This window comes from Panthera tigris, chromosome A3 (genome assembly GCF_018350195.1).
Source record: "Panthera tigris isolate Pti1 chromosome A3, P.tigris_Pti1_mat1.1, whole genome shotgun sequence".
NCBI lineage: Eukaryota > Metazoa > Chordata > Mammalia > Carnivora > Felidae > Panthera > Panthera tigris.
Genome location: NC_056662.1, coordinates 90,006,696 through 90,029,054, shown reverse-complemented (window position 1 = coordinate 90,029,054; position 22,359 = coordinate 90,006,696). Strand labels below are relative to the sequence as shown.

At 50.6% G+C, this 22,359-nt stretch overlaps 1 protein-coding gene across 13 annotated transcripts; it reads left to right on the top strand.

The window, feature by feature from the left end:
- Nucleotides 1-7,296: 7,296 nt before the first annotated feature.
- On the top strand, nt 7,297-22,335 carry RTKN (rhotekin). Of its 13 annotated transcripts, none has more exons than XM_042981785.1 (13): nt 7,691-7,896; nt 11,790-11,858; nt 15,721-15,920; nt 17,664-17,725; nt 17,823-17,876; nt 17,972-18,089; nt 18,310-18,519; nt 19,270-19,364; nt 19,471-19,577; nt 19,811-19,939; nt 20,612-20,780; nt 20,944-21,048; nt 21,633-22,060. In XM_042981785.1, exons 3-13 carry the CDS (start codon nt 15,760-15,762, stop codon nt 21,965-21,967), a joined length of 1,545 nt encoding a protein of 514 aa, XP_042837719.1. In that variant the 5' UTR covers nt 7,691-7,896; nt 11,790-11,858; nt 15,721-15,759; the 3' UTR covers nt 21,968-22,060. The 13 variants fall into 13 exon arrangements, with proteins under 13 accessions (XP_042837713.1, XP_042837719.1, XP_007083526.1 ...); XM_007083464.3 differs by lacking the exon at nt 11,790-11,858 and adding an exon at nt 9,487-9,661; XM_007083463.3 differs by lacking the exon at nt 11,790-11,858 and adding an exon at nt 9,378-9,661.
- The last annotated feature ends 24 nt before the right edge of the window (nt 22,336-22,359 follow it).

Genomic DNA, 22,359 nt, shown 5'->3' with positions numbered 1-22,359 from the left:
GAGGGCTCTTTCAAGGAAAAAAAGTGAATCAAGAATGCAAAGTACTTTGTACCTGGAAAATAGTAGATGTTCAATAAGCAAATGACAACAACAATACTTGACTTCTGCATTTCTGGCCCAAGTATTTAGAGGGAGCGTAGTGTTTTAAATAAGAAAGTGAACATAGGAAGAGAAGAAAGTATGAGAATCAGTTAGTGTTGCCCAAGGTGAATTTGAAATGCCTGAGTGAATGCCCAGATAGAGATGGAATACTGACAGGAGAAGCCAGTGCAAAAGGTGTGAGTATGGGTGTCATCAGCATAGAAACAGAGGTGCCCCCAAAAGCATGGGAATAGATGAGACATTCCAGAATGAACAAGCAGATGAAGAGGAAAAGACCAGGAACAGATTTGAGTGATCACCTGTCCTGGATAGGCAGGCAGAGTGGCCAGGCAGAGTTGAGAAGAAGAGGTCAAAAGAGGGCAAGAAAGTCATACTTCAACAGACAAAGGCTGTGATCAGTTATGTGTAGTCCTGCAGAGGGCAGGCTGAGCTCCTAGAAGGAGATGCATTCTAGCAGGTGTGAAGGCAATAGTCCTGTATCACCAGGGGTTAAAGTGAGGGACCACCTACAGTTAGTATTTGTCAAACACAGTATAGTTTATAACCTGCTTTCATATCCCTTCTCTCCCTTGATCTCCATGGCAGCTCTGTAAGAGCTACTATTGTTACCTCATGAAGAAACTGAGGCTCAGAGAGGTTAAATGATTTAGTCAAAGTCACATAGTTAGGGAGTGTTGAGCCAGCCTCCAACAGAGGCTTCCTGACACCAGGCTCAGTGGTGTTTCCTCAACATCCTGATGCCCAGCAGGGAGCAGTGGCAACAGCAAGTAGCTGCTAGCTTCGTTATTTTGTTTTGGTTTGGTTTTGCTTTGTTCAGAAGAGATTTAAGCATGTTTGTAGGCTAAAAGGAAGAACTTTGTTCTTCTGAAAGAGTTCTTGGCCTTATTTTAAAAATATAATTTATTTTGTAATAATCGCAAACATACAGAAAAGTTGCAGGAAGAGTACAAAGGACTCTCTTACTTCCTAAAATCAGATTCTGCAATTGTTAACATTTGTCATTACCCCTCCCCCTCATTATCATTACTTGTTTTCTGATCTCAGACAAAGTTGCAGACATGATGCCATTTCCCCCTTAAATATATCACCAAACAAGTACTCTGTTCTATAACCTTTATGCAACCCTCCCAATCAGGAAATTAACATTGATAGAACGTAACCATCCAATCCACAGAGGGCATTCAAGTTTGACCAGCTGCCCAATGTTTTCTTTTCCTTTCTAGCCCAGAATCCAAATCTGGAATCATGCATTACATTTTCTTATTGTATCTCTTTGATTTACTTTAATCTGGAACATTTCTGCACTCTTTCCATATATTTCATGACCTTGACAATTTTAAAGAGTACAGACCTGGGACACTTGGGTGGCTCAGTCAGGTAAACTTCCGACTTCAGCTCAGGTCATGATCTCATGGTTCGTGGGTTCAAGCCCCACGTGAGGCTCTGTGCTGACAGCTCAGAGCCTGGAGCCTGTTTCAGATTCTGTGTCTCCCTCTCTCTGCCCCTCCCCAGCTTGCACTCTGTCTCTCTCAAAAATAAATAAACATTAAATAAATAAAAAATAGATAAAGAGTACAGACCTTTGGGGGCTCTTGACTGGCTCAGGCTCATTTGGTAGAGCATGCAACTCTTGACCTCAGGGTTGTAAATTTGAGCCCCACATTGAGTGTAGAGATTACTTAAAAACAAAATTTTTAAAAATGCTTATTTATTTATTTACTTTAAGAAAGAGAGAGTAGGAGAGGGGCAGAGAGAGAAAATCCCAAGCATGCTCCGTGCCATTAGCATGGAGACCACCGTGGGGCTCAAACTCATGAACCACAAGATCATGACCTGAGCTAAAATCAAGAGTTAGTTGCTTAACCAACTGAGCCACCAGGTGCCACAAGTGTATTTATTTTTGAGAAAGAGAGAGCACGCATGTGCAAGTGGGGGAAGGTCAGAGAGAGAGGTAGGGGAGGGAAAGAGAGAATCCCAAGAAGGCTCCGGCATTGTCAGTATGGAGACTAACGCAGGGGTTGAACCCACAAACCATGAGATCATGACCTGAGCCAAAACCAAGAGTCAGATGCTTAACCAACTGAGTCACTCGGGCACCCCCAAAATGAAATCTTTAAAAAAGGGGGGAACAGGCCTTTGGTTCCTTAGGATGCCCCTCAACCTGGATGCGTCTGGTGTTTCCTCATGTCTCGATTCATAATTGTTGGCCGGAATACTACACAAAGAAGACTGTGCTGTGTTCTTCTCAGTGTATCACATCAGGAGGCACATGGTATCAGCCTGTCTCACTATTGATGACGCTAACCTTGATCACCTGGTCACAGTGTCTGATCACCTGGTCAGACAGTGGTGTCTGTCAGTGTTCTCCACTGTAAAGTCTCCATTGTTCACTTTTGTAATTAATGAGTTATTTTCTGGGGATATACTTTGAAACTACTCTGATAATCCTGTTCCCCATCAAACCTCCATCTACCAGGCTTAGTATCCATTGACAAATACTCTATGAATCAACAATACTGTAATAATTGCCAACGTAATCTTTCTACTTCCATTATTGCATCTACATGTATTATTAGTGAGCATGCTACTGTGAAGGGGTGCTTTCTTTTCTTACATTCCTTTACATATGAATTATTTATATCATTTTCTGTTTCAGTCAGTGGGTTGTAATCCATTAGTATCATTATTCATTTTTTTTTAAGAGTATCAAGATTTTATTTTTTTATTTATTTTTATTTTTTTAAACAATTTTTTTTAACGTTTATTTATTTTGAGACAGGGAGAGACAGCATGAACGGGGGAGGGTCAGAGAGAGAGGGAGACACAGAATTTGAAACAGGCTCCAGGCTCTGAGCTGTCAGCACAGAGCCCGATGTGGGGCTTGAACTCACAGACTGCGAGATCATGACCTGAGCCGAAGTCGGCCACTTAACCGACTGAGCCACCCAGGCGCCCCTCATTATTCATTTTGATGCTGAAACATGTCCCAGGTTTGGTCAGTGGGCATTTCTTTAAGATGATTTCAGGGTCCTTTTGACATGTCTCCATCGTTCTTTGAGCACTTTTTTACTTCCTAACACTACAAAATGTTTTGGGCTCATCTTGTCCTTTCCTTTGAAAAGGGTGGGAACCAAGAGAGGCCAGGAAGTAGGAACATGTGGCTGAGGTGGCACTGAGCTACACCAATGACACCACTGGAACCTGCTGATGAGGATTTCCCTGTTGGCACAGCCACCTGCTCCCCATGGGCTGCAGGTGCAATGATTATATCATGAACTCTCCCTGGGTCTTGTTTTCACTTGTTCAAGATTCAAAGTCCAGTTGGGAGCATTCCAGTTGGTTGGCTTAGGCCAAGCGCTTATCCCTGAGCTGTGAAGAAGTGTGAGAGAGGATGAATAACCTTCTCCAGATGCCATAATGAGGGTAGAGCCTCAGCCTACCAATATTGTCCACAGTAGGGGACCATGCAGAAATAGGAGGATGATTTGAACACCAGGTGACTGACAACCCCTTCTCCAGATATCTACTTCATAGTTGGAGAGACAGAGACACAGACATAAGTAAAGTAAAAAGTTGGAAAGATTATGCACCCAACCAGTAGTACACTGGTAAATTTTTAACAAAAGCTCCCCGAGAGAAAAGAAAAAAAACCAGCCCTGATTTATGGTGTTCACCTGTTTCTGTTGTGTAACTACTCTCACCATGCCTAATTTCAAATGTGACATGATGGAACACAGGAATTTAGGAAGAGACATAGCATTTCCACTGTGTGTGTGTGTGTGTGTGTGTGTGTGTGTGTATTATTGATACAAATAACCTCAACAGATAATAGAAAAATAGTGAAATGAGGAAGTGATGAATTTTGAGTATTTGTCACCTTTGCTTTAATAGAATTTATTTGTGAGGTTTTAGATTTAATTTTTAATCAAAGCTGTGTTTAACACCTGAAATGCACAATTCTAGGCAATTTAGCAGTTGTCTCTTATGAGCTAGTGTGAGGCCTCAGTACGCCATGGCACTAAATGTCTCAATGTTTTTCTCTGATGCTGAGATGCTTTTATTCATTTATTTTTTACTTTATATTATTTTTATTTTATATTTTATTCTATTGTATTCTATTCTATTTTACTTTATTTTATTTTATTTTTAAGTAGGCCTCACACCCAATGGGGAGCCGAATTCAGGGCTTCAACTCACGGCTATGAGATCAAGACCTGAGCTGAGATCAAGAGTCAGACCCTTAACCAACTGGAACATCCAGGCACCCCATATTTTGTATTATTTTTAAATGTCAAATTAGGAGTACATTAGTTTTTTTTTTCTAACTGTATGTGTGTTTTCAAATAAGAATTTAATTTAAAAAATAAATCAATCCACAAAACTGTTGGCCCTTGTTTCTCCACTCCTATTCACGCACAGTGTCAACTGGCTTCCCTGACCTGTCACAACCTCCTCCAACTGATTTATGAAAGAGGCTGCCGGATTATGATCTCTAAAATACAACTCTAGCTATCCCACTCCTTTTATAAAATCTTCAGTCACATGGAATTCAGATTCTCAGGCAGGATGTGAGCTCCACTTCCTTTCCAGACGTCTTCCATTCCTCCACCTCTTGCAGGGGTTTTCAAACCCTTCCAGAGAGGGAGAGCACAAGCTCCCCGGGGTGGGGTACAGGGCAGCTGAGGGCCTGTGGAGAGGACAGTGCTTGAGGCTCCAGCCCTGCTTCCATCACAGCAGCTGCTTGCTTCTATTTCACATATTCCAGGTAAGATTTCATTCTGTTGCTAAAAAAAAACCAAAAACCAGTGTTTGAAATGAACCCTTTTAGTCCAACAGCATGGCTCATCCCAGTCAGGTACTCTCAAATCTGCATGTTGACTTGAGGCATTTCCTGTATTCATTTACTTCAATGATGGTTGATTGAGTACTTCCTTTGTGCCAGGCACAGGGCATAAAGCAGTTGACAAGACAGATTGTTCCTCCCTGGGGAACTTACAGTTAAGGAGAATGACAATACAGGGGCGCCTGGGTGGCTCAGTCTATTAAGCATCTGACTTCAGCTCAGGTTATGATCTCATTGTTCATGAGTTCAAGCCCCACATTGGGCTCACTGCTGTCAGCGCAGAGCCTGCTTCCGATCCTCTGTCTCCCTCTCTCTCTGTGCCTCCCCTGCCGGCACTCTTCCCCTGTTTCTCAAAAATAAATAAACATTTAAAAATTAAAAAAAAAAAAGAATGACAATAGATATTTGAAGAAATAAACAATTCTGGGGTGCCTGGCTGGTTCAGTCAGTAGAGCATATGATGGTGACTCTTAATCATGAGGTCGTGAGTTTCAGCCCCACATTGGGGGTAGATTTTACTAAAAAAACAAAAATGAAATAACAACACTAGAAAAACAAAACAAAAAACCCAAAGCCTTTCCCCTTCCCTCTCTTCACCCACCCTTTGAGGTTTATCTCAGAAGCCATGGATTTTATAAAATCTTTTGATCGGACTTTCCTACTGACCAGAAGAATTCCCTTCTCCATGTAACTGTATATCAAGGCTGTTTGCTGCTTTCCTCTCCAGCATCCATTCCCTCACCTTCTGGTGGTAGTACTGAAACAGTCTTTGGGAAACCACCTCTCCCTTCCCTCCTTTCCTTGGTCAATAGGTTCCAATTGGTCTCTGGGAGTGGGCAAGTGACCCAGGCCTGGTTGACTGGCGTGTAGAATCCCCCCTTAGCCACAGTGATTGGTTCAGGTCGGTCGACCCCTCTGGCTACAGAGGTTGGACAAATGATCCCAGATGGCCCATAGTGAATCCAAGACACGGGTAGGATGTTCAGGAAATAGATGCTGTCTTTTTCCCTGAATTTAAGCCTGAAAAGTTATAGACCCAGAATTTTTGGAAACAATCTCATGCTGTGGAGGGTGAAGCCAATGTGGAGCAAAGTAGAGGTAGATGATGGGAAGAGGCAGGATCCTTGGGACACTGGATGCCGGGTCAAGCCACATCTAAAGCCTGGCCTCTGGATATTTTAGTTCCTTAAGACAATAAATTTCCCCTTTTGCTGAAGTAATCTTAAGTCAGGTTTTCTAGAAGAACATTTGAGTAATTTGCCATAGCACAGCAATTCTGTCCTCTCTAAAGTTAAAGGCTACTATTTCTCCGACTCCAGCCCATCTGCTATGAAGGAGATTTACTCTCAAGATTTATTCACTTATTTATTTAATTTTATTAATCTATCAAGTTCTCTCCAGTAAGTTCTAGAATCCCCAAAAGGCTAATCAGTGTGGTCAGCAAGCTAATACTCTGCCATTTCTTTCTCTCTCACTAGGCTCTGTGGGGTGAGGAGGGCCCCCTCTTCTGCACAGACTGAGAGTGTTAATCCTGTCTTGCCCATCCAGCAAAGCAGCTGAAAAATAGTCAACATTGAGGTCAATGATCAACTCACCCTCGTAAGGCACTTATGATCTGGGTCCAGAGCGCTGAGGTCACCTGTGCCCCATCCAGGGACACAAGAGTGCTGCACCTGCTCCTTTGTCTTCATAGCTCCACTTTTGGGGCAATTGCTTTATGTCAGACACTATGCTGGGCATCTTACACCCATTCTCATATGGAATCCTCATAGCAACCGGAGGAATGGAGATAATTACTATACCCCCATTGAACAGATGAGAAAACTGAAGCTCAGTTCAAGACTGAGTCAAGGCTCCACAGTTAGTAATTGACAGAACAGGATTCCAAAGCATGCTTAAGCATGGCCCCCGGATTGGGTGGATGGGCAGGTAGCGAATGGAGGACCTAAAGCGGGAGGGGGACGAAGAGACATTGGGACAGTAGGAAGTTGAAACGATCACTTCAGAAGCTGCTTGGTGTGGAATTGGGGACGGTCCCGGGGCCCGGCTAGAACCGCAGTATGCCACGCAGTGACCCCAGGTGGCCACGGGATTTTCCGCGCGCAGGGAGTGGGGCTTGCCAGGTGGGGGAGGCGGGCGGGGCGGGGCTTCCCTGGGTCCGCCCCTTTCCCAGGTGAGGCACCTGAGACCTGGGCGCGACCGGATGACGCGCCCCCGCAGTGTTTGAGCAGTGTAGGGTGCCTGGCTGTGGGGTTGTCGGGCCAGGACTGCTTGGTGCCTCGGGACTGGCTCGGCCGGCCGGGCCTTTGGCGGGGGTGGAGAAGGAGGGTGGGTGCCGCGCCCTGCCCAGCCCAGGTGTCGTCTCCGGGGGCGGAGTTTGGGAACCCGGCTGCGGGAGATTCCCAGCCGGACTGGCGGGCGGACGTCGAGGAACAGAAGCGGACGAGATCGGACACAGCTGGCGGCTCCGGGAACTCACAGAGCAGGTAAAGGCGCGGGGTCGCCAGCATGTTCTCCCGAAACCACCGGAGTCGGGTCACCGTGGCCAGGGGCTCCGCCCTGGAGATGGAGTTCAAACGCGGCCGCTTCCGACTCAGCCTCTTCAGCGACCCGCCCGAGGTGAGACCCGCGTCCCGGCCTCCCCCTTCCCCCGGCTCGGGCAGCCCCGGCTGCCCTCGGCCCCCCGCCCCCGGCCGCGCGCACGCCGAGGGGCGGAGACGCCGCGGTCTGGGTTCTAACCGGTTGTTGTTGACTTCAGAAGTGAGGCGCGCACCGTCTGAAAGTTAATCGAACCCGTGCCACCCCCGACACTCCCTGGCCAGTTGGGATGACTTGTCTCTGCCTGGAAAAACTCCGGGTTGGCTTGAGTTTAAGGGTCCGCAGGCTCGATTCCCAAAGTGTGCCTGGACCCGGCCTATCCTGCGCATCCCGCGGCGAAGGGCGGTGAGCAGGTAGGCGGGCCCCAAACAGCTCGGATTCGTTTGGGCTCTCTCTTCTTCCTCGGCCGCCAGCCCTATCTCACAACCTGTCTCAACCATCTGGGACAACCTTCATCACCAACTCGACTTCTAGGCCAGGTCTGACCACTTAGTCGCTGAAGCCCTCCCCAACTGCTCCTCTGTGCCCCTGAAGGGCTGGGAGTGTGTGTGGTGGGGCGGGGGAGTCCCTTTTAATGATGTAGGCGTTTACCACCAAACTTTGCAGCCCAGTCTCTACTCACAATTTCCTCCCCGGCCCACGGCTCTACCCCATTACCTTCCTAGTCTGAGCCCTACCTGTAACTCCCCATAGAGGCTTGGGAGCGGCTGAACGTTGTGGGCCTGAGTTAGGACCGAGGGCAGTAGCGACAGCAAAGAGGCTGTCCCCAAGGTCACCTCTCCTTCCCTGCAGGACCTGTAAAGGGTTAAGTGAGGGGGCCTTCCTCCCGCCCCCCTCTCCCTCCGGGCCGAGATTCCAGGCCTGGCTTCTGCCCTTTCCCCCCAGCCTGCCCAGAACAAAGGCCCTTTCACATCCACGTCCTGGTATCCCGGGCCTTCTCTGACTCAGAAGCCAGTGGACCTGGGGGAGAGGGGCTTTGTCGGGTTCCTCACGAGCAACCCAGCGTGTGACCAGCGTGGGGGAGGGAGAGGCGAGGCCTGGGGACCAAGAGGAGGGGCCTGTGGGCTGGGGCCGCCCCTGGGATAAGCTGGGCCTAAGGGGCCAGAGCAGAGGAGCCAGAGGAGCCGGGGCGGAGTCGCAGGGCCCGCCGGCCGCTGAGGGGAGTGTGACTCCGTGGGCCGGGTTGGAGGTGGTGGGGCGGGGGGGCAAAGCTGCAGCTGGCTGGGAATCGGGGCTGGTTTCCTGTCTGGAAGGGAAGGGGCCCGCAGAGGGGAGCAGGGGCAGCAGCAGACAGGCACACCCCTGCCTTTCTCCCGCCCTCTCCTCCCTTCTTCTGGAAAAGCGAGGTAATTGTGAGCCCAGGGTGGGGCGGGCTGGATAAGGGCCCCAAGTTGGAAGAGGTGGCCCTGGGGGTTGGGCCCAGTGTACCCCTTTGTCCCGCTCCCTGGGCTCACCAGTCAAGTCCTCACCTCCATCCCTCTTCTTTCTGAGAGTGAGAACCCCTCTCAGAAAGCTCTGACCTCCTGCCAAAACCCACAACTCTGTAAAACCTGCGTGAGCGTCCCCTCCCTGCCCCCTTCCAGCTGTGCCTGCCCCTCACGCCCTACCGGCACACAGACTCTCTGTCCACCAGGCCAGGGATGTGGGCGGGGGCTGGGGAGGGGCCAGAGTCGGAATGAAAGGGCCTTTTTCTTCCACAGCTGGGAGAACAGCTGCCACCAAAGCAAGACTGGACACTCTGTGCCCAGAGCCCCCTCTGCAGCTGGCCTCCCTTCCTGGGACCTTCCTCGTTCTCACCTCGCTTTCCTTTCTTCCCATGCCTGGCTCCCACCAGGACTCTGGAACAGTGGTAGGCAAGGGAAGTTTGTCACAGCTGCCAGAGGGGTGTAACAGGAGTGCAGAGGGACGAGGGCAGCTTCTGCCCTCTGCCCACTTCTTTCAAGACCAGGGAAGCAGCGGGAGGAGGAATTGTGGAGCAGCGTGGTGCCTGTCCAGCACCCCCCCTCTGGAGGGGTCCACAAGGGAAGGGGAAGTGGGGGCACAAAGATGCAGGACAGATTGCACATCCTGGAGGACCTGAATATGCTCTACATTCGACAGATGGCGCTCAGCCTGGAGGTAACGCCCCCACCCCCGGAGTACACCTCCTGTGCATGCACCCCAGCCTCAGTTTGCCCCCACGCATCCCTGCTGGGGCTGAGGAGGGAGGGTGGGACCTGCTCAAAGTGGGGAGAGGGCCAGGTGGTTCTGTATGCCTTGTATTAGATGCTGTGTGTGGACCTACGCTCAGTTCTGTTGAGCAGAGCATTATGTTGGCAGAAGGGTCTTTACACCTGTTTCTGAAAGCTCTGTGAGTGGGTGTGGATGTGTGTTTTGGAGGGGGTCATTTAAGTGTGGAAAGAAGAGAGGACTTTGATGTAAGAGAAGTTTGCAGGAAGGCTGTGGCCTTGCTAGAGAAGGGGAAGGGGGTTCTGAATCAGGATGTAAGAATTCTGTTGGCCCTGGAGATGGCAGGGAGCTGTTTGTTCATTTATTCTTAAACACCTTTATTGAATACCTCTATATGTCAGGCTCCTTTCTAGACCATGGGATACCTCAGTGAACCAGACAGGAAAGGCCCATTCACCTGGGGGAACATATAAACATGCAAACACATAAATCATCTCACACAGTGAAGTGATAGTGAAAATGGGATGTAATACACATCAGGTAGGGAAGGCAGCATTCAGTGTGGAGGTCAGAGAAAGTCTTTGCAATGAGATCATGAACTGAGACCTGAAGGATATGAAGGTATGTAAAGACTGGACAAAGGGCTTTCCTGACAGGGCATAGCAGGGGCAAAGCTCTCAGATGAGGATGTGTTCCAGTTCCAGTGTGGCTATACCTGGGGCTGAGGTCATGGACAGGGTCCAGATTATGCAGGGCCTTGAAGGCCCTAACAAGGCATGTAGATTTTACTCTAGGTATGCTGTTGGCCCATGCAAAGTTTTGTTGGTTTGTTGGTTTGTTTAATTTTTAATATTTATTTATTTTAAGAGAGAGAGAGAGAGACAGAGCATAAGTGGGGGAGGCTCAGAGAGAGAGGGAGACACAGAATCCGCAGCAGGCTCCAGGCTCTGAGCTGTCAGCGCAGAGCCTGATGCGGGGCTTGAACTCCTGAATCACAAGATCATGACCTGAGCCAGAGTCAGCGCTTAACTGACTGGGCCACCCAGGCACCCCTACCCATGCAAGGTTTTTAACCAGGAACAGTACTTGTCTAATGTTTTAAAATAATGACTTCTGTGGACAATAGGCTAGGCAGGGGTTGGGGGTGAGAGAAAGAGTTGGCAAGAGTGGCAGCAGAAGACCACTGGACAGCAAGTTGTTACAGCCTTAGGGGAGTGAACATGGTGGTGTGGAAGAAAGTGCTGGTGGTGGAGACAGAGTAGGGGCTGGATTTCAAATGACAGTGGTAGATCTGACAGGGCTGGTTGATGGATTGGACATGAGGACTGGACACTGATGGATTTGCCTCACAGCAAAGAGCGTTCCAGGTGTGTGGCTAAGCAGCTGAGTGGTGTGGCCATTTACTGAGATGGGGAAGGAGAAGGAAACCACAGAGGTGACCTCCTGGACAAGGCAGGAGATTGCTGTGGGGGAAGGTCGGAGGTGGGATTGTAAAGAGAGCACATCCTTGGCACAAATTGTGCAGGTTGTTTCCTTCACAAGGGTGCCACGCAGAGGCAGGAGTCCTGGCCTGCTTTGGGGCTACAAACCTTTGGAGGGGACACCTTTATCTAACTTGTTTGCCTGGAGAGGGTCACCTATTTCTAAAATGCAGAAAGATGCTCGGGGTGCCTGGGTGGCTCAGTCAGTTGGGTGGCTGACTTCAGCTCAGGTCATGATCTCACAGGTCATGAGTTTGAGCCCTGCATCAGGCTCTGTGCTGACAGCTCAGAGCCTGGAGCCTGCTTCAGATTCTGTGTCTCCCTCTCTCTCTGCCCCTCCTCCACTCACATTCTCTCTCTCTCTCTCTCTCTCTCTCTCTCTCTCTCTCTCTCTCTCAAAAATAAATAAACATTAAAAAAAAAAAGATGCTCAGTGAGCCCATTGGGACTCTGATACCACCTATTGTCCTGTGTTGGCACATGGGATAAAACCTAGTCCTTTGCACTGTCCATGTTACTAGTTACATGTGGCTATTTAAATGTATAATTTAGTTAATTAAAATGAAATAAACAATTTATTTCCTTGGTTGCTCTAGCCACATTTCAAGATGGCTGCTAAACGTGTCCATCATTACAGGAGATACTGTTGAACAGAGCTGGTCTAGGTATTTAAATGTTTAAATTCTGCACCTTCTCCACTGTCTTGTGCTCCCTTCTCCCATGTAATTTTTCTTCATGGTAAGTCTGTTCAAGTTCTGGGGCAGAGGAGGGGGCTTAGATTTCACTTTGGTCATCTCTCCTTCAGCTACAGGCTGAGGGTGCTGTGTTCTTTCTCCACCAAACTCAGCAGTCTCCTCCCCCCAGCCCCCACCCCCAACTCAAGAGAGAGATCCACTGATATTTCAGAGATTGCTAAGACAGGTACTCATGGAAGAATAAATCCAAGAAGACTTTCTGGAGGAAGCAACTTAAGCTGCAAGTAAAGGGGAGGTGGGAGTGAGAGAAAGGCTGTTTTTAAATATGTGCTGGGCCAAGGAAACAATTAGACTTTCCCACTTAATTCTCAAACAATACTATGAAGGAGATAGAACACTCCCCAGTTTATAGTTTCCAGAGGCTAAGTTCTCACAGCTAGTCAAATTCCCAAGCCAGGATTTGGATTTAGCCCCAGTGGAGATTCTGAAGGGAACAGAGGTGATGAGAAGCAGAGCAGTAAGTCAGGGACAGAAGAGAATGGGAGGGAGGGACAGGAAGATGTCCACGGAGAGCTTAATGTGTGCTGGGCTTCTGCCCATGACTCATCCTCCTTCAGCCCCTTGGGCCTTGACCCAGGTCCGGCTGACAACCAATTCTGGGCTCTTTCCCAGGAGAGTCTGGAGAAAATGCCTGCTTGGGGAGAAAGGGGTGTGTGGGTGGGGAGGGGGAGACAAGAAGCTATCCTTGGGGTGGGGAGATGGGGGCTAAACACAGGGATCTAGAAACAGTGCCAGGATTCCTGAGATGCTCTGCCCAAAGGGAGGAAGCAGGATTTCTAGAGTCCTCTCCTCCCTGGAGCTGTGGGAGAGTGGGTTTGGGGTCAGAGTAGGGGGGGATGATAGCAGGCTCATTCATTTAGGCTGAGCCCAGAAACTTTTCTATGGCCCCAGTTATTCCAATTTACACACTATCTTCTTCCCCCATGCTTTTGGGCAAGGGGTCACCTTGGAGGGTAACCGCAAAGCAGGAGGGGCCTCTGGCCTCCTGCAGCTCTAGCCGCACCAAGGCCAAAAAGCCCTTTCCAATGCGACGTGGGAGCTCTGGGAGGCAGCCTTGCGCACGACTGGGTCTCCTGGCTGCGCAGCTAGAGCCCGGAGCCTAACCCTGCCGGGAGCTGGGAGGGACCGCCTGCGCCCAGGAACCCCTCGACTGCTCTCGCGGCAGTTGGGAGCTGATGTCACCATCGCCCCAAGCGCCACGGGAGGGAGCGTGCTTGCGAGTCCCCGGAACCAGCGCGTTGCCTGCGTTGGTGCCACAAGCGCAATGGACAGGGCTAGGGAAGGATCTGTGAGTGCTGGGGCCCGGACAAAGAGACTAGCCAGGAGCGGGCTTGAGGACGCCTCTCTGTGCCCTCCCTTCTCTCATCCGTTTGTGGTGTTTGTGACAGAAGCTGGATGCAGAATGGGATGGGGGTTGGCAAGCAAGAAAGCTTAGCAGAGGTGGGACCCTGGTGCAGACAGACATAGAGGGGCTGAGGGGTGGGGGTGGGGCAGGAGCTGTGTAGTCTGGGAGGGCTTCCTGGTGGAGGGGGCATTGTGAGCTGGTTGGCCTATTTCTGAAGTGTCAGGAAGAGAAACAATGCTGGGAGAGGGGTCATGAGAGTCAGGCCTAGCTCATTGGTGGCCCAGGAAATAAATAGTGGAGGAAGAATGTTTTCAGGGAGGCTGGACAAGGCTTTTGAAAACAGGAATTTAGGGTGTTCAGGTCTTGGAGATGTGGAGGCTGGAGCCACCGGGGACAGAAGAAAGTGCCCAGTGTGATAATTGGTGTGAGGGAGAAGACAGGTTTTGGGTGATCACATTCACCCCCCTCTTCCAGCCTGGTGTCTCCACTTGGCTTCCTCTTAAACTAATCTTGTACTGTAATGGGGTTAGTTTTCTACCTCCTTTCTGAAGACTTCCCCATCACTTCAACCAGAAGCAGACATGGTCTCTGTCCTGTGAGTGTGTTTATACCATGACATGGCACTTATGGTGCAGCCATTAATGTCTGCATCTGTCACCTCCCAGCTGGATTTTAAATGTGGGCCTTGGACAGCACAGGGATGCTCCAGGTTTGTTGGATGAATGCTACTGCTGTCAAAATAGCAGACTTTAAAAAAGCATCCTCACCATTCATGTATACTATGTGCTGGGCATTGTGCTAAGTGCTTTGCATTCCTGGCTTACTGAATTTTCACAAGTCTGGGATGTGGGGACTATTTCCATCCTCATTTTACAGATGGAGAAACCAAGTCTTAGGGAGTTTGAGTAAACTGTCGAGTGTATTTTAAATAAGTTTTTTTCTCAGCTTATCAAGACTGGCAGGAATGTCACAGACCCAGGTTTGTCTCATGTCAGACTGGTGCTCTCACCCTCTGCTCTCTGCCAAGACCTCCAAGGCTCTTTCTGAGTGAATGTTCCTGAGAATCCTGGTGCCTCTCTCATTGCCTACCCACCCCCATCCTTATGCACAGCCTGTTTAGCCCCTCACTCCTGACCCCCTGCCTTGCTTGCCTTCCCATCCCCAATCCTTGCCTCTGTCCTTAACCTCCCAAGCTCAGATCTCCTTAGGCAGGTCCCCTAATTTGGAGTGCATACAGGGTTCTGTGCAGCATGGGTGAACTCTATACATGGTATGTTCCTTCTCCACCGATCCCTTACTAACTAGATGCCCCCATCCCCGAAATCATCACTAGAGTCTTTGGGGTAATCCAGGATGGTCTTTAGCATCTTGTCCATTTTCTTTAGTTGGTGGTTCTCAGCCCTGGCTACACCTCAGAATCACTCGAGGAATTTTCAAAAAAACTCACACACTCCACTCTTAGAGATTCTTGTTCTGCACATCTGAGGCAGAGCATGGTAATGTGTTTTTTGTTTGTTTTTAAATGAGAAGATTAAAAATTTTTAAGAAGGTAACAATTTCCAAAAGTACAGTAGTAAAGAAGGGTGTATATATTTTTAAAGGTAGCATAAATCTGTTTTCCATTCCTGGCACCCAGGCCCACAAACTCATATAGTACACTAATGGTAGAATTGTGTAATACTGTTTTCTTTTCTCACTTAATATATTTTGAAGATTTTTTTCATATCTACGCACAAACATTTACCTCACTCTTTAATGTCTGCAGCCTTCCATATTCCATGATATAGAAATGTTGTGATTTATTTAACCAATGCCTGAGTGAAGGACTTTTAAACTTGGTGCTTTAAAACAATGTTATAATGAGTGGCGTCTGGGTGGCTCAGTCAGTTAAGCGCCCAACTTCAGCTCAGGTCATGATCTCATGGTTTGTGAGTTCGAGCCCCGCATCGGACTCTGAGCTGACAGCTCAGAGCCTGGAGTCTGCTTCGGATTCTGTGTCTCCCTTTCTCTCTGCCCTTGCCCTGCTCATGCTCTCTCTCTCTCTCTCTAAATAAAAACATTTAAATTTTTTTTTAAATGTTGCAATGAATATGGCTTTGCCAATAGGTATAATTGTATTTGTAGGATAAACTCCTAGATATTGAATAGCTTGATCAGAGAATACGTGAATTTCTAGTTTTCATAGATTTTTCCAAACTGTGCTCAACAGAGGCTGAAGGAATTTATGCTCCTACCATCAAATGCATGAGTGCATCTGTATTTTTACAAAGCTTTTCTGGTTATTCTTGGGTAGCTGAGGTTGAGTTGCCTAAAACATAAGTTTCTTATCTGTTTCTCCTGGGCCACAGCCCACTTGGGGACTGGAGGGTGCTTCAGCCTGCCCCCAACTGACATTTCCTTCTCATCCTTTCCTCCAACTCTGGCTAGGACACAGAGTTGCAGAGAAAGCTAGACCATGAGATCCGGATGAGGGAAGGGGCCTGCAAGCTGCTGGCGGCCTGCTCCCAGCGAGAGCAAGCTTTGGAGGCCACCAAGAGCCTGTTGGTGTGCAACAGTCGCATCCTCAGCTACATGGGTGAGCTGCAGCGGCGTAAGGAGGCGCAGGTGCTGGGCAAGACAGGCCGGAGGTGAGCAAGGGGGAGGCAAGGCCGTATGGGGGGTAGTCGTGTACTGTGTGTATGTACGGAGTGTGGATCACCCTGAAGATGACTTCTCCTTGAAGCCTTGTCAGAGGCCTGGGAGATGCCTTGGTGTTTTATCACCACAGTGTGCTGCCCAAGGTGCACTAAGGAGTAGCTAGGGCTAGACTCAGGAAAGCCAGTGTATCTGGTGAAAGGCTGTCAGTCTGAGGGGTTATAATGTAAAAGGGCTAATTTGCTAAGCCCTGCCTGTGATCCGATGAAGCTGGCTGGCTGGCTGGCTGGCTGGCTTCTGGAAAGATAATTTTCTCAAAGTGGGTTCACCAGATGGCCAATTTACCACAAACTGACAATAGTGTACCTAAGGTTCACCATCACAGGCAGTGCTCGAGAAAGGAAATAATAAAAAAACATTTAAGGGAAAGCCTATCTGCTCCCCTAAATTAGATTGTGTATTCTAAAAGGGGTCAGCTTCTGGATGTGAAACACCAGCTTCATGACATTAGATGTTGCTCATCTGACAAATCCACGGTGAATTGGTTGAGGTGATGCTCTGGTACAACTAAAGTGTTTGGAGAAAATACCTGGCAAATGGTGGTTCTGAGCATTGGCCACTTTTGGTAGCCTGGTCATTTGGAAAACTGGCTCTGGCAAAATAAGCCTGTTTGTCCCCACTGCTGAGTAGGGAGAAGGCTCCAGCTGCCCACTGGCAGGGTGCCCATCCCAGCTTGGCCATGAAGGCTGACACAGGAGAGGTTGCCAGGAGCCCTCCACCTGTGAAGCCCCTGGGGGAAGGCAGATAACCAGCTCTGGCTTCCCCATAAAGCTAAAGGGCAAGCAGGCTGGGAGGTGGGGGGCAGTTTCCAATGTGAGCTTGCTATCTTCTGAAAGGCAGCTGTCAACAGGCTCTGCCCTGGCCATAAAACCTAGGCAGTGTGATTTGAAGTACATCCCAAATTGCTGACAGCTAAACACACTGTCATCAGTGCTACATCATTTAGCTTAAGGCCTTACTAAGTTGATAATTAGTGGAGCTATGAATTTGTATGGATAAACTCACTGTCACTTTAGGAGAGACACATGCTTGGTGACTCCTGCTGACGGGTGGGGAGGGGAGTAAGGCCAGGTGTCTGGGGCCCTGCAGTGGGGTACTGGGAAGGCCCAGCCTACCTGGAGATGGTAAAGGAGAAATCAAAGCTGAGGGGGAGGGAAGAGAGGTTTATCGCAAATGGAACACAGATATTCTTTACTTGAGTTCTTGATTTTCCAACCCACCCAGTATCCTCCTATATCAAAGAAGTGATGAATGAGATGGTGGAGAAGAACAGCCTCCCCCATTGTTAAAAAGAAAGCCTGCAAACTCCTCCAAGTTGGGTTTAATGGAGAAGAACTCTTGAAAAGGAGTCTCTGCGGGCACCTGTTCCCTCAAGCCCCACTCATCCCTGGCAGGGGTCTGGGGAGGTGGTCAGAGAGGATGCTTGGAGGGGGAGGAGCCTGGAGCTTATACTGCATGTGAGCTGATATTCCTCCAGTGTCCCCAAGCCCAGTGACTCCCTGGGTTCAACTGACAGCTCTTACAGTCCCTCAGTCCTGCTAGGTCAGGCTGGTGGGGGACCTGGGGTTGGGCCCTGGGCTGGAGGCAACAAAGAACCCTTGGGAACCAGAACCGGGGGGTGGGGGGGTGGGCATAGTGTCTAGAGGCCAGGTGGCGATGTTGTGATTTGCCCACAGGCCTTCTGACAGCGGGCCGCCTGCTGAGCGCTCCCCCTGCCGTGGCCGGGTCTGCATCTCTGGTAAGAAGCACAACTCCCCTAGTCACTGGCACTCTTTGCCCAACCACAAGATCTGCTGCCCTGTCTCAACATCTCTTCCTGCCCCTCTGCCCCTCAGACCTCCGGATTCCACTCATGTGGAAGGACACAGAATATTTCAAGAACAAAGGTGGTGAGTTGCACACATGCTGGGACAAATGGAGGGAGTGACCTGAGGTTGGGTGTTCTTGTGGGCACATCTTTACCAGTTTTGGCCTCTGTCCCCAGACCTGCACCGCTGGGCTGTGTTCCTGCTGCTGCAGCTAGGGGAACACATTCAGGACACAGAGATGATCCTGGTGGACAGGACCCTCACAGACATCTCCTTTCAGAGCAACGTGCTCTTGTGAGCACCTGGTCCCTGTGACGCCCTCCTTTCTCCACTCTGCTCCAATCCCTGGATGCCATAGCTGCAGGGGGAGAGGAGAGGGAGGAAGGGAGATGGGCCTCACCTGGGGAGTTGTCCTGTACTTGCACCACATCTGTCCTTCACCCCTGCCCGCCCCCTCATGCCTCCCTGGACTTCCCCAGGAGCATCCTCCTCTCTTCCTCCCATACTCCTATAGCACTGAGGCAGGGCCAGACTTTGAACTGCGACTGGAGCTGTATGGGGCCAGCGTGGAAGAGGAGGGGGCCCTGGCTGGAGCCCCCAAGAGGCTTGCCACCAAACTCAGCAGCTCCCTAGGCCGCTCCTCAGGGAGGCGTGTCCGGGCATCGCTGGAGAGTGCTGGGGGTTCGGGGAGCAGTCCCATTTTGCTTCCGACCCCAGCTGTGGGGTAAGGCTCTATATTCCTCCACTGCCCTCAGTTGCCTCTGCCCTGGCCACGGGTGACCTCAGAGCTGTGTTGAGTATGCAGAAACTATTTTGTGCTGCTGCCACAGCGTGCAGACCTACATGAAGTAGCAGCAGCCACACAGCTGGGGGGCACTCTGGCCTACACCCCAGAGCAGGCCCATGTCAACTGAGAAGACCAGTAAGAATGCAGGGAGAGCTAAGCTCTGGGGTCTTCAAGTTTTTGCAGCAGCAAATCCATCTTATATGGATAGAACAGAGTGCTCTGGTTGGAGCAAAGTAGCCTGGGTCCTGAGGGGTTGCCTGCTGATGCCTAGAGGCACCCAACAGAAACATGGGGCCTCTGAGAAGCAGTTTGAAAGCTCTAGGGCAGTGAACAGAATGCTGACTTTGGAGACACACATGAGTTCAAATTCCAACTCCACCACCTACCAGCTATAAATTTGGGGCAAATTTCTCAACTTCTCTAAGCCTCAAGCTGTCTCATCTATTAACAGAACAATGCCACCAACCTTCCAAGGCTGTTGTGGGAATACAGTGGAATAACATAATTAAACCACAGGACCCAGCACTCAGCAGGAGCTCAGTAAATGTTCTAAGCCCTGTGGAGGAGGCAAGCTAGTTTTCTGTGGGGCCGCCTGAATGACGGGGCAGATCTGCTTAGCCCTCAGATCTCCTGCTATTTAATACGCCAATCATGGGGCTGAAGCCCACTTCTCTGTCTGTCCTGCAGGGGTCCTCGTTACCACCTCCTGGCTCACACCACGCTCACCCTGGCAGCAGTGCAAGATGGGTTCCGCACACACGACCTCACCCTCACCAGCCATGGTGAGTATGTGCTGTGGGGTGGGGGGGATGCTGGACAGTGAGAAGAGGGGCTGTTGAATGGTCCATTTTCATTCCCTATCCTTACCCTGCACTTCCTGTCCCCCAGAGGAGAACCCCGCCTGGCTTCCCCTTTATGGTAGCGTGTGTTGCCGCCTGGTGGCTCAGCCTCTTTGTATGACTCAGCCTACCGCAAGTGGTACCCTCAGGGTGCAGGTGAGGAGGGCGCCCTGACGTATAGAAGGGAACCTGGAGAAGGAAAGCTGGATCACCTAGGCACCAAAGGACTACTGAAAAATCAAGATCTGGGTGGAGGAAGGAGGGATAGGGCAAGAAGAGAGTTGGATCAGACAAGAGCATGGGCAGAGAGGAGCAGATTCTCACTGGGGGAAAGGGAAGAAGGGTGTTGGTGGTGTGATTCCCCCAGGTAACCTGAGTCATTTACACAGCAAGCTGGGGAGCTGCAGGACTGGGCACGAGTGCATGGAGTCCTGAAAGGCACAAACCTCTTCTGTTACCGGCAACCTGAAGACGCAGACACTGGGGAAGAACCGTTGTTTACTATCGCCATCAACAAGGTGATGGGTCCCTTGGTGAAGCTACCAGGTGCCAGGGCCCAGGAGTGTCTCCTTCAGGTCCCAGGAGGGTGGGTGCAGAGAGATGGAAACTCACCTGCTGCTCCTAACAGCACCACACCTGGCTTCAGGGCCAGGAATGTTCTCCCTCACCAGCATCACTGGAAAACTCTTCTACTCACCAGCTTCAGCCCCTGCCAAGTCTCAGAGGGTCCCATGGCCAGTTTAGGATTTTCATCCTCTTTCTGCCTTTTCCCTCAGATTCCAATCTGCCCCTACTTCACCCTTTCCTGGATTTCTCTCCCAAACCCAAGTCCAATGACTTCTCTTGGTTTCCGAGCCCTTTTGGTGGCTTTCCTGCCAACTTTTATGAAAGTACTGAGGGACATTAGGCCTCAGCATTCCTGCATGCCTCTGTGCCTTCCCTGCCTCACTCAATCCCTCCTTCCCTGTCTCCATCTGCTCCACGTTCCTGACCGAGGACGATCTGTCTCATCTCCAGTCCTTTCCTGCCATTCCCTCCTGCTCTGCTCAATAGGAGGCAAATAAGAGGGCTTGAGGAGAGACCCAACAAGTTCCTCCTTCTAAGGCAGGGATGACCAAACCTGCCTGATGTCACTGCTGACTTCTGTGACCAACGTGAAGGTGGCAGCAGACCCCTTCCTTCTCCTGCAGGAGACTCGAGTCCGGGCAGGGGAGCTGGACCACGCTGCGGGCCGGCCCTTCACCCTGAGCATCAGTAACCGGTATGGGGAGGACGAGGTGACACACACCCTTCAGACAGAGAGTCGAGGAGCCCTGCACAGCTGGATGGAGGCTCTGTGGCAGCTTTTCTTTGACATGAGTAAGAGGAGGAGGCTGGTTTGAATCTTGGGAGGGATTAAGGTTTGATGTTTTTACCCAAGGCCTCTATTTCCAAAAAGTGTGGAAGGGAACGTGGCAGGGGAGAGGATGGCCTGGCCCTCTCAGTCTTCCTCCTCCCACCCCAGTCACTGCCCTCCTTCCAGGCCAATGGAAGCAGTGCTGTGATGAAATCATGAAAATTGAAACCCCTGCTCCCCGGAAACCACCCCAAGTACTGGCCAAGCAGGGGTCCTTGTACCATGAGATGGGTGAGTGAAAGTGCACTCAGGGAACCTGATGGGCAGTGGGGTTGGGGGCTTCAAGGGAGCCTAGATAATGGCAACAGAGAGAAAGCACTAGACTGAGGCAGAGCTCTGGGGACCCAAGGCCCACTCGGTCTTCTTGTATTTGTTTCTCTTCTCCAGCTCTTCTTAGAGCCACCTCCACCAAAGTTCCAAACAAACCCCCAAAGAGCCAGATTCATTTCATGGACTTCTGTCCTAATTTCTTCTTCTCTGTTTCCCTTTCTGCATGTGGATTCCTGTCTCCTCCTCTGACCCTCCACTTGCCTGGCACTGCTTTCATTTTCCTCCTCTTTCCTTGATTTTTTCACCCACTTCTGCCCACCCCCTCGTCTCCATCCCCCCTGCTCCTCATATCCCATAGTTGTATCAGAGCCAGTGGCTCCAGGGGGCCCAGGTGAGGGGCTTCTCCTGCAGGATAACACAGTCTCGGCTGAGATCCGGGCTTTGCTTTCCTCCTATTACAGTGACAGGTGATGGTCAGGGCTGGGTAGGCCTGGGGCCTAAGCTCTGACTAGCCCCCTCCCCTCAACCCCTTCCTGATGCCACAGCTATTGAGCCGCTGGATGACATCGCAGCGGTGACAGACATCCTGGCCCAGCGGGAGGGCACAAGGCTGGAGACACCCCCACCCTGGCTAGCAATGTTTACAGAACAGCCTGCCCTGCCTACCCCCTGCTCACCTGCCTCAGTGGCCCCAGCCCCAGCTCGGACCCACCCCATGCCCTGGGGGCGACCCCGAACATTCTCCCTGGATGCTGTCCCCCCAGACCACTCCCCTGGGGCTTCCCGCTCGGTTGCCCCTCTCCCCCAGCAGCCATCCCCACGGTCCAGAGGCCTCTTCAGCAAAGGCCCGTCCCGCACTTGGCTCCAGTCACCAGTGTGAGAGAGAAAGGTGCTGGCAACAGGATCTGGCCAGAGGAAGAGAAGACCCATGAGCAGTCGGGCTCTGGATGCGGTGCTGTCAGTAGAAGGTTGGCCAGCTTGGCCTCACCTTCCTCTGCTGGACTTGGGGTAGGCTGGGGAGGAGGAGCAGAAGCCCCTCTTAAGCTGTGGTTGCCAAGGTGTTGAGGGGCTCGTTCCTGGGACTGGCTGGTACCCCCGAAACCCTTCCTGGGAGAAAACTGGAACCAACCCTGCCCTACCTCCCTGCACTAACCAGCTTTGAGGATGGCACTGAAGAGCCTTGGGAGGGAGTGCACCTCCCTTGTGACTCTCACATCAACCATTAAAGTTATTTAACGGCGGCCTTCCCCTGGTTCTTGAGGACAGGTTGCC

What these genes read in the sequence shown, in the direction of transcription:
- RTKN (XM_042981778.1), top strand. Translation starts at nt 13,911, where the DNA reads ATGGCACTTATGGTGCAGCCATTAATGTCTGCATCTGTCACCTCCCAG. An exon ending in ATATTTCAAGAACAAAGGTG is followed by an intron (nt 17,877 to 17,971) that starts GTGAGTTGCACA and finishes CTCTGTCCCCAG; the next exon opens with ACCTGCACCGCTGGGCTGTG. An exon ending in GTCCTTGTACCATGAGATGG is followed by an intron (nt 21,049 to 21,632) that starts GTGAGTGAAAGT and finishes CTGATGCCACAG; the next exon opens with CTATTGAGCCGCTGGATGAC.